Here is a 12,072-nt window from a genome sequence, read left to right on the forward strand (position 1 = left end):
GGTGTGATTCATGGAAATGGTTTTAAAACGCACAATGATGGATGTAAGAAACCTTTCATCTCACACTTTTTTTTAAATGTTTTTATGTTTTTCTCTGAATGGTATTTGGTAGACCTGATCAAAACTTTAGGCATTGTAAGTCATAATAAAGGTATGCTTTTTGAGCACAATGGAATTTTATTATAGACATATTGAAGTCATCCTGTTAACTGGAACTGGGTGTAAAAAAACTTTGTAAAACCTAGCTAAATAATTTTTACCTAGATTTTTACTGTGTGAAAACTAGGTTCCTCTGATTGAAAAAGAAATGAAACATTGAGCTATTTTTAATTCAATCCGAGTCCACAGATGCCCAACGTTCTGCTATGTGTTACACACCAATCTAAGAAATGGTCTACAGTAGCAAGCCTTCAATGACAAAAACTTGAAAAAGACACAAAACAGCATTTGGCTTACCATATATACCCTTCACAATAAATAAACTTTGGCATGATATTGGTTTTGTCTGGTGTCTTTGGCAAAAACAAACAGCAAAAAATCTGCTCAGATGTTAATGCTCTCTGCTTCTGTTTTAACACAGACACAGACACACACACACACAGGTGCTTATCAGATTTGTTTGAAAGGACAAGTCTGTGAATAACACAAGTGCTATGTTATCCTATTTTATTATCTTATTTAAATGTAGGGTCTATTCATGAGAATCTGACAGTGTGATTGACTCTTATTCTGGCTTGGTTTTCTGTAATTTGCATATCAATTCTTGTGGTGTCTTGCAATTTGAAACAGATGATTGCAGGATAAATGAGATCATATGTTAATTTTATTATCTCACTACATGAAAGGGGTGGTCGTTGTTTCTTTATATCTTTATTGCTCTTTTGTATACCACAATGCATAGCAAGGTTTTTGTTTTGGAGATTTGTAAATGACATAACTCCACCACATAACAATGATAAATATTTGGCACATGTCAGAGATGTGATAAGGTGAATATTGGCCATTCTTCAGTGGAGCAGGCAAACTAAGTTTGCATGCAACCCTGTGCAATTTAAGTTTAAGGTGATGTTTTTGTTATAATTTACAACAGTTTTAGTCTGTAATGAAATGATTGAATGTATGTAGAATAAAACAGCTTTTATTAGACCACTGATATGACTGGAATCTTCTTCACTTCCTGTTTTTGGAGATCCACCTTCCAACAAAATTCAGCTCAAACCCTAATCGAATACACCAGAATTAATTAATAATTAATTTTAGTGTAAAATTACAGTATATTCCAGGTTACTTTCACAGTAAGTTCACAGTGGGACTTCTCCTGATCTAACTGTACTCTCAAAAATTGCTTGTAAACACAGCATCATACTGTGTTTTTACAGTGCATTTGTACTATGAAAGCACCCAGTATGCAGTGCAGCATGAATATATCATGCTGTAGTTTTTTATTTTTTATTTTTATTCTTGTTGTTTTTAATTAAACTTATTATAAAGCTTATGTCATATTCTAGCTTATGATCATTTTGGCAAGTGTTTTTTTGTCACACTTCTGACACGACTAGATCAGAAATTTAAATATGAATATAGAATGAATATACAGCATGCATTGATTTCACAGTGCATTTCTGAGTACAGTAATTTATTGTATAATAATACTCTTTAATCCTGTAAATTCCTGGCAGTTTTTTTACAGTGTGGGCTTCTTAGGGTGTCTTACAACATCTTCATGTCTATGCTCTTGGGCAAACTTCAGTGGTCCTGAATAGATTGCCAGTGGTTTGAAATGTTCGTCATTTGCTGCTGATTTCAAACAGTGCTGTGATTCACTACAAATTGCTTGGAAATTATTTTGAACCGTTGCCACTCCCATAGACATCAGAAACATTTAATCAAAGAGTATTTTTTTATTTACCTAATGAAGCACACCCTTAATGTATTTTTATTTATTTGTTTGTTTGATTGATTGATTGCCCGATCTGCATGAATTTGGTAGACCTGATCCTAATTTTAGTGTAAGTAATAAAAAAAGGTAATAATAAAGGTCTAATTTTTATGCACAAAGCAATCTTATATAGACATACTGAAGTCGGGTATCCTATTACAGTTTTTTTTTTAACTGCTCATACACGTTTTCAGAACTTTGCCTCTTTTTTTCAAAACTTTACACAAATCCAAGAATTGCACACACAAAATGCAAGATGCCTCACATCTCTTGCAAAATGAAGCACTGCATTCAAAAGATCACAAACACATCTCAAAAGCAAACATTTGCAAACACCTTTGCCATAATCTGTTCGATTTTTTGTGTGTTATATAGAGAATTGTGTGTTGTGTTTTGCAAAAAATGTTTTATGAAATTGAAAACTGAAAAAAACTCAGTCAAAGGCCGAGAATTAGTGTATGGTAAGTAAAGATTTTGTGTGTAAGCAGTTGAAAAAAAAAACTGTAATCGGGGCTAGGTGATATATTACATAGTCAATATGTTCATGATGTTTGCAATAGTTTGAAATATTGTGAATAGTATCCAAGCTATCATTTTAAACCGCAGTTGCAAATGTGGCATTAGAGTTGGTAAATAGTGGCCATGCTTCAATGGAGCAGGAGATCTACCTTCTACCAGCTCAAAGCCTAATCAAATACACCTGAACTGGCTAATTAAGATTTTCAGGAACTCCTGATCATTACAAAGATGTGTGTTAGAAGAAAGGTTGGAACTGCACTGCAGGATGCTAGGTCTCTAGGAACAGGATTTGGCTTACCAATGCACACCATTTACACATATTTGTCAGAAATACTATTTAATGAAGTTTAAGGACTAAGCCCATCTAATCTTATAATAAACCATCAAAGCATAAAAGCAGCTGCTTACTTTACTCTGGTGTTAGTTGATCTGGCTTCCCGCCACCTTCCCAACTCCACCTCATTATCGGGATGGCAACTTCGGCCCTGGAGGGCCACTGTCCTGCAGAGATTATTAGTGCCATTCCTAATCAAACACACCTGCCTGCAATTTTCATGTAATCATGAAGAGTTTGTTTGTTTTTTTTAGGTGTGTTTGATTAGGGATGGAGCTAAGAGTTTAGGGACAGTGTCCCTCCATTGGCCCTCATCCCCATGTAGCAGACATATAGGGGGATTATTAGAGCTTGAGTTGTGTCTCCTCCTTGAGCCATTGTGGAAAGCATGCCAAACTAACTTTTATGATTTTATGGTGATGTAAACCAACTTCTTTATGTATAAAACATGGCTCATACAATTGTCACTGCCCCAAGTGCATAAAGTTGAAAAACTCGGTCCCACTTTCTATTAGGTGGAGTTAACTACTATGTACTTACATCAAAAAAATAATGTACTTATTGTTTTCATATTGTTTTGCAAAAAACTTTTGCTGCTATTGAGGCGGGATGCAGGTAAGATTAAGGACAGATTTGGTGGTATGGGTAGGTTAAGGGTGGGTTAAGGTGTAAGGGATGGGTCAACAGAGTAATTATAACTATAATTAATTACAGATGTAATTACATGCAGGTACTTTTTTTTTATTTAAGTACAATGTAAAAACAAGTATGTACACAATAAGTGCATTGTATGAAATTATTATTTTAAATGTAAGTTCATAGTAGTTAAAGCCACCTAATATAAAGCGGGACCAAAAGCTATTTTGTCAGTATTCAGAATGCTGTGTTTTATTTGAGTTCATTCTGAGAGTATGTCTCTCTAAACTGATGATCTGAATCAGGTGTGTTAGATAAGAGAGACATACAAAATGTGCAGAGCGGTGGGGTGCCAGGATTGAGAACCACTGGGTTACTGAAATACAAATGGCAATCCAGCCCAGCAACCTGTATATGAAGGAATTGAAAAAGCCGTAAATAACTGGAAAAATCATGGAATTCCAGTGGACAGTAGGTGTAGGAAGTGTAGGATTTAATATCAGTATTCTAGCCACTCTATAGGCGCTTTCGCACCGGAGGAACTTTTTCATAGAACTATTAGCAGAAGTTTCCGCTTTTTGGCATGTTCGCACCACAGGAACTAGGAACGTATTTAGTTCTAGGAACTCCATTTGGGGGAATTAAATTAGCAATTACCAGTGACGTAAGTGTACACTGATTGGCCAAACACATACGAAACACCGGCTACCTGCCATTTTTAAAAAGCCATGTAAAAATATTTACTCCATGAACGTGGAAAAGCTATAATAATGGCATTTACCTGTTGTCTGCAGCGTTGTGTTCTTTTCTCAGCCTCAATGATTTACAAGATGTCATAGGAGATTTAGTCAGATTTTCATGCTCTTTCAATCGCGTTAACTGTACGTTTACATTCCATCTCTGTTATCATGAAACCCATGAAACAAAACAAAAACAGCTCCGAACGTGGCGTCCTCCATTCACTGGTTGTTGATATTTGTAAATGCCGTGAATAAAGACGTCGCTGTCGGCCGCTTCAGAGTTCCTGCTGCTGGTGCGAACTGCAAATGCTACCAGGAAAACGTCCCCAGGGAGAAATTGGTTCTCTAGGAACCACTCTGCTGGCGAGTTCCTAGAACTACAAGCACTTTATGTCTTCCAATGTCTCTTCTTGTCGTATCTGTCTTTTCAAGATCTGTCATTTCCTTTCTGTTTCAGGATTATTACGGCAATGGACTGGCTCTCAGTGCGTGTGCTCCTCTTCTGCCCGAGTCCACTGCCCCCTCACGCTGCTGTGCCCCTCGCCCCGTCCTCTCAGCACATCCGGAGGAAGGACTGCCCGTCCCTGTAGGAATGCCTGTTCGGGCCTGGCACCTGCCTCTGCCTGCACCTTTTGCCATTCCACCCCCCTCCAGCTCTCACAGGCTGCTCCATCATGAACGATGAGGTCATCAGCACTAACGCACTGGCCTGGCTGGTCTGCTCGGGAGTGTCCATCCTGGCCAACACCTGGGGAATCCTGAGCGTGAGCGCCAAGCAGAAGAAGTGGAAGCCTCTGGAATTCCTCATCTGTACCCTGGCTGGCACGCACATCCTCAACATGGGTATCCCTATCACCATGTATTGCGTCATTCAGCTGCGGCGACAGCACTCCAACTATGAGTGGAACGAAGGACTCTGCAAGGTGTTTGTCTCCACCTTCTACACCCTTACACTGGTCACCTGCTTCTCCGTCACCTCCCTGTCCTACCACCGCATGTGGATGGTCCGCTGGCCTGTCAACTATAGGTAAGCCAAAAAGACTTTTTTTTTCTTAAAGTGGGAAATTATTTGCTTTTAATGCTTACTCATTTACACATAAATGCTGTTTGAAGTTTTCAAATAGGTCAGCAAATGCATACCTAGTAAACAGTATAAAACCTGCATCTCCATAACTGAGGTCGATGCAATACGCATCTCAATGCATAGCCAACATTACGATACATTAAAGATACATATGAAGCAGCTACTGGTGCAATACGATACGATTCACCCCTATTACAATGCAGTGCGATCCAATTTCAATTCGATCATAAATTAACTTAAGAGCCTTCTGACGCCTAACACCTCGGTCTCCGTAGTGTTGTGATACGTCATTTTCACGTAGCAGCACTTGAGAAACAGTTTAGAGAGGAGAAATCAATCTACGTATAAAATATTGGTCACAAAATAATAAATCATAAAAGTATAGTGCATCAACTAATAATTATATATAAATAAAACATTTTTTACAGAGCATCGGTATACAAAACAATGCATCGGTATACAAATGCCAACTTGTATCCAATGCACACTTTTTTAAATCGATGCATCACATCGTGAACTTTTATGCCAATGCACCGATGCGAATCGGTGAATCTTACCATACCTAGTATTTCACTTTCTTTCTTACGATGGTCAGTGGAGGAGACTGAATGTATATATATATATATATATATATATATATATGTATATCACCTGTTAGCTCTCGATCCCTGGGTGTCGAAGTTAAGGGAATACTCTGGAACGATTAATCAGGCTGGGTGTGACCTAGGAAGCTCAGCCCGTCTTAGTCTTGGGTTATTGTTAACTTCTATATGAGCATTGGTTGCTTATGGAAGTTTATACCTTTAGTCGTTCCACTACATTAGCATGGCAGACACAGTACGAGTGTAGTATCGTAAGGGAACGTACTCGAATACTAACGTAACCTCGGTTCCCTGAGATACAGGAACGAGTACTGCGTTGCTAGCCGTGCTATGTAGCTGCATTACTCAGTCGTCGCTTCAGTCGAAGTAACCTGAGAATCCTGTGACGAGCGCCCGCTTATATAGCCAGATGCCCGGTCCATTCTGGCGGGCTTTGGCAGACTTCATCGCCATAGGCTCCATCGAGTATGTTTTCATACATGAACATTCATGTTATCAGTTATCTTAAGTAACAGTTCTCAGAGCATTTGAATGCATGGTTATTTGTTTAGATATAATTTCAAATCCTATATTTTTAGAATACAAAGGTTTGAAACTTGGTTGATAGTTTTAAAATGCCCATTCTCCAAAATTCAAAATTCAATTTGAACTGTACAGTCATTTATGCACATTACTTAGTGGTTGCACTGTTTCTTGAACTGAGCCACACTTGCTCAGAGGAAATTGGCAGTAGACATCATTACAATGGCCTAGAGGTGGGAATAAGTCTAGATCACTTTTTAATTTAATACTGAGTTGCAAAGGAAATGTCATTGTATGAAAAACAATTACTTGAACAATTTTTGAAGGATTTAGATTTAATCTTCTTTATTCTTTAAGAAAACCTTATATCCTTTATTTACACCAGTAAACATTAAAGGGGTCCTATTATGCTCTTTTACAAAGTCTTGATTTTGTTTTGGGGGTGTACTAGAACAGGCTGTGCAGCTGATCCCAAACAAATCCCGGAAAATATGCGTTGTAGTCCAAACGAGTCGTTCGTTGTAGTTTTTGAAAAGTGATTTCTGTTAAATAAAATATCTCCTTTTGAAGTGGACTTTGAGCTTTGTAACTTTGCAGATATTTTTTATGCTCAAACAGCAACATTACAGACTAACTAAAGTTGAAAAAGTGAAAAAGCATAATAGGACCCCTTTAAAACGTTTCAGTCATGACAACTCTTGTGATAGTTTTAGCATATTAATGGATATGAAAATGTTAATGTATTTGATCTTGGCAGACTAGCTTTGCTAAGTATGCAGCTGTAGAGCAAGTATACAAACATGCTACTTCCAATACATACACAAACATGCTGCTGTGAGTATATAAGATATGCTGCTGCTATACAACACATTCTTCATTTTGGATGCCTCCTTCATCTAACACACCTGATTCAACTCATTAGTAGTGACTGCAAAACGTTTTGGGTGTGACTGATGAGGAAGACCCCATGGGGTACATTTGCATTTTAGTTCAGAACTTTGGATCCATAAGGACTAAAGTTATTTTTTTCCTCTCAATCCTTGAGTCAAGCACTACAAATATCTACATTTATATCTTACAAATGTATATTTTATTGCAATCAGTTTTTTTTTCAACGCCTCCTAGACTGTTAGTCCAATTCAAACAAAACTTGATGCTTATTATCTAGAGACCATCATGACAAATATTATCAAACTAATGTTGATATATCAAAGCATATATAAATAGAAATAAGCAAATTAAAGGGTCAAGCACCACCCGTTTTTATGAAGTGGCCTGTCAAACAATATCTGCAGAATGTCCAAACTTAATGAAACTTCATATACGTAGACAACAGGACATTCTCAGTACACATGCACATGCAGTACACATGCACTCAGTACACAGTACACATGCTTAGTACACATGCACAAAGATGCAATGAAATTCCAACCATAGGGGGAACTACAACTGAAAAACGCTTGTAATTCCGCAGCTGTATCATTAATCAAGTTAAACATGTATATTTGTGTTCTTTGGGTCAAAATTTAACATATTTTGAACCTTAAAACATAAAATCAGAATGGCTGACATATTAATACACTGTCCCTGCATCCCAATGTGCATACTATCCATTCTAAATAGTATGTGAGATTAGAATAAGTGTGTCCCAAATCATAATCTTCAACAGTACACTAAAAAAAAATCTGTAAAAATAGGGCACAATATACTGTATAATTTTAAGTAAGTTTTCCGTGTTTTTTTGTTTTTTTTACAGGTGTTTTACCAGCATTTTGAATTTTACACTTCATTGCATTGTGTTTTAGAGTTAAAAGAAATGCCCGTAAAATTAATGGATAATGTCGTGTGTAATGAGCTGCCAGTACTTTTTCTGTTATTTTATGGATTTATTTTTTACAGAGTATGTTGAAGAGTAAACTAAATGTCCCCAGATCAGATAGTCTACTATATCCGGTAGATTTTCGAGGTGTGGATGCGTGCACACTCAAATGGCTAATATTGCCCACAACCCATTGCGCTTTGGAGAAGGATTCAGAAATACAAACACGAAATACAAAGAAATACAAACACGAATAAAAAGCGTTTGCAATTTATGAGCGTAAAAAAAAAAAAAAAAACTAGGGGGATGTGCCATATAGGGCACAATATACTGTATAATTTTAAGTAAGTTTTCCGTGTTTTTTTGTTTTTTTTACAGGTGTTTTACCAGCATTTTGAATTTTACACTTCATTGCATTGTGTTTTAGAGTTAAAAGAAATGCCCGTAAAATTAATGGATAATGTCGTGTGTAATGAGCTGCCAGTACTTTTTCTGTTATTTTATGGATTTATTTTTTACAGAGTATGTTGAAGAGTAAACTAAATGTCCCCAGATCAGATAGTCTACTATATCCGGTAGATTTTCGAGGTGTGGATGCGTGCACACTCAAATGGCTAATATTGCCCACAACCCATTGCGCTTTGGAGAAGGATTCAGAAATACAAACACGAAATACAAAGAAATACAAACACGAATAAAAAGCGTTTGCAATTTATGAGCGTAAAAAAAAAAAAAAAAACTAGGTGGATGTGCCATACCGATGTTTAAGTAGAGAGGTTTAGATTTGGGTGACTAATAATCAACATTTAACCTGATAAAGAAATAATAATAATAATGTTATCCGTGTTATATTTAATCTTTAACAGCTGAGCTAACGAGCTGTAGTTTCGCGTCAGGTGGTTCTTACCTTCACGTCATGCATTAAAATCGTTCAATGTACAGCTAGCCATGCATTATCCCTTATGTATTCGCTCTTTAGCAGCAGTTTTTTACAGCAATATTTAAATGACAGTTCAATTGAGTGGCTAAAAATCGGCCAGTCAATGTTGTCTGTATTCTCCTAGTTGCATTACAGGGCCTACACAAAACCTGCATGGGCCCAAAGGATACAAAAGTTGCTCTGGGCCCAAACGGGCTGGCCCACACTGGGCCATCATTGGATTAATGTGGGCAGTCCCATAGTGTGGGTTGCTCACAGAGAGCCCACGGTGAGCCCAAAGCTGTGGACCTCGCCTGGGCAAACCCGCACTGGGCCTGTTTAGGTTTGGTGTGGGCTGGCCCTAGTCCACTGTGCCCGCAAAAAGCCAGCATGGGCCCCACAGGGGCATGTTTGCAGGGTTGTTAGGATATGCAAAGAAGATCAGTGACAGGTATAGAGTAACAATGGGTGTTTTTGGGTGTTCAAGCCTGCTTACTGTTGTTTTACAGGTTCTTCCTGAATTATTACTTCAATGTAAAACATTAATTTCTTGCAGTTAACATGTTAACTTGCAATAACACACATGCATGAACTAATGTATATCACTACATTAGTAATTTCATAGTTAATGTTTTTAAATAACGCAACATGCAGCCTAACATAAACAAGTTCTGGTCAATCCTGCTCTGAAACAGAGGCTTTAGACCTCAGCATAAGGGTAACCCACAAAACTCAACAGAAACCCTTTAAATCCCAACAGAACATTAAACACTTCAGCAGATCTCAGTATAGGATGGTTAAATTATACCACGAACAACATTACCAGCTTCACTTATTACTAACCAGCGGTGCGTCTCCCGAAAGCAACTATGGTCACACGTTCCGTCGTTGCTAATAGAATTCAATGGAACTAACGACCATAGTTAGCTAACGATGATTTTGGGAAACGCACCCCAGTTTGACTTTATTTCTCTCACGTTTTGTATTGAGAATTAACAGAGGTTTTGATATTTAAGCTTTATTGAAAATTAAAAAGTTTGATCTCACCATGATAGAGATCAGTGTTTGCTTTAGTTGTGGTCTTGACCTTTGACTATTAGTTTTCATTTGCCTACTTAAAATATGTGTTTCTGGAGCATGTTTGATGTAGCAAAAATATAGGAGAAACTTTGATGTTGGTCTTTATGAAATCATTATGCAGAAAATTTTGTCAGGGTAACTCAGATAAGAAGTGTATGTATTTCAATAATGGTGACAAAGTATTCAGATAAACAGGTTAACTCTGAACATCACAAAACTAGATACTGAAGTCACAAAAAGCTTTGTGTTGATTGTCACCATTGTTGAGATTCATACATTGATTCTTGATGTCTGTGTGCATCTAAAACCCAAAACTCAATTTTTTTTTCTACTAGTTTACTACTTGTAATATAAAAAAAACTTGTATGAACATCAGAAAGTATTTTGTTTCAATCTTGGAAAGATGTCAATACACAATTTTTCTAATTTTAGGCCATTAACAGAAATCTAATGTACTGCCTGGTTTGTTTGTCAGACACAATGGAAAATTCTGCATTATAATTGGTCAGGATTCCCGGTTACAATACTTGCAGCAGAGGGTGAACTAGTTCATTTGACTTGAAGCCTCAAAAAGGGTAACTTCTCCCATTGCTAGAACATACTTCAGAAACACACAGTTAAGCAACCAGAGAACTCCTAATGCTTAAGAAATGAAAGAACCTTCATGGTGACATCAGACTTTATTATTTTCAATAAAACTTTAGTATCTAAACATCTGTTAATTCTCAACAAAACTTTTGTATGAAATGAAGTCAATTTGGTTAGTAATAAGTAAAGATGCTAAGACGTTGAGAGATCTGTTAGTGTCACACGTGCGCTGAAGTGAACTAACCCTGGAACATAACCTGCTCCGGATGTAACGGAGGCCAGCGAGTACGTGCTGTGCAGGTAAACCTCACTCCCCTGATCTCAAGAGACACATTAGTGACTGACGCTAGGGGCTGCAGTCTTTAGCCTCCTTGTTAGTGCGTCCGCCTCCCATGCCGGAGACCCACTCGGAACAAGAACGAGGTGTGGCAGTGAGGACCCGGGAGAGAGGGGTTACACGGAGCAGGTTATCTACAGAGAGCAAGTTACTATGGTTACTTACATACCCTGAAAGTAACCTCCGATTTTGGAACCGAAAGCTGAGGTTATCCGCTTGCTTATCCTCAAACATACCCGGGTATGTCACATAACCTGCTTTTGGAATACCCCCCTGGTGCCAATTTTACAGATATTGTTAGTGCTTTTAAAGAGTTTTGAGTGAAATTTAAAGTGGAAAATAGTTATTTTCCATAAAATATAATTGGTGTGGCCCTTGGGAGCAGAGATGAAAAAGGTTGAAAGAAGGAAGTGTTTCTCGGATGCTGACCTACTGTCTCATGAATAGTTAATGTTAATTTAATTTCAGTCTGCTTAATGATAGCATCTTACAGATACCTGGCAGGGAGTGTACTATTCTCGCATATTATTTTAGAGCCACTAGGTGGTGCTATTTTGTGTATGTTTTAGATGTTATTAAGTTAAACTCTGACCTTCGTAGTAGCCTCACATTTTACTCAGTTGGTAATGGTAGTCACACAGTTCAAGCAGCTATCTTCATCTGTCCATCATCTTTGCAATCATTTATGGAGACATATTTTTACTCTGTTCCACTTTTTATTTGAATTGTCGTGCTAATAAATCCATCCTTAAGTTCAATTTCACTAGTGAAAGGCTAGTTCTAGTCTGCCTAGTTGAAGAAGGGGAACTCAATCACAAGGTCAGAATATATATTGTTTGAAAATGTTTATTTGGTTGTGCATACAGTGGGTACGGAAAGTATTCAGACCCCCTTAAATTTTTCACTCTTTGTTATATTGCAGCCATTTGCTAAAATCATTTGTTAATTTTTTT

At 37.4% G+C, this 12,072-nt stretch overlaps 1 protein-coding gene across 3 annotated transcripts in view; it reads left to right on the top strand.

Moving 5' to 3' along the window:
* Positions 1-4,796: 4,796 nt before the first annotated feature.
* LOC107687122 (probable G-protein coupled receptor 153) overlaps positions 4,797-12,072 on the top strand; it is a 25,982-nt gene continuing 18,706 nt past the window's right edge. For all 3 annotated transcript variants that reach the window (XM_016484340.1, XM_016484339.1, XM_016484341.1), the window contains exon 1: positions 4,797-5,195. In XM_016484340.1, the coding sequence (XP_016339826.1) occupies positions 4,843-5,195 (353 nt within the window). In that variant the 5' untranslated portion in view covers positions 4,797-4,842. The remainder of the gene's footprint in view (positions 5,196-12,072) is intronic.

Source organism: Sinocyclocheilus anshuiensis, unplaced genomic scaffold (genome assembly GCF_001515605.1).
Source record: "Sinocyclocheilus anshuiensis isolate Anshui unplaced genomic scaffold, SAMN03320099.WGS_v1.1 scaffold1203, whole genome shotgun sequence".
Taxonomy (NCBI): Eukaryota; Metazoa; Chordata; class Actinopteri; order Cypriniformes; family Cyprinidae; genus Sinocyclocheilus; species Sinocyclocheilus anshuiensis.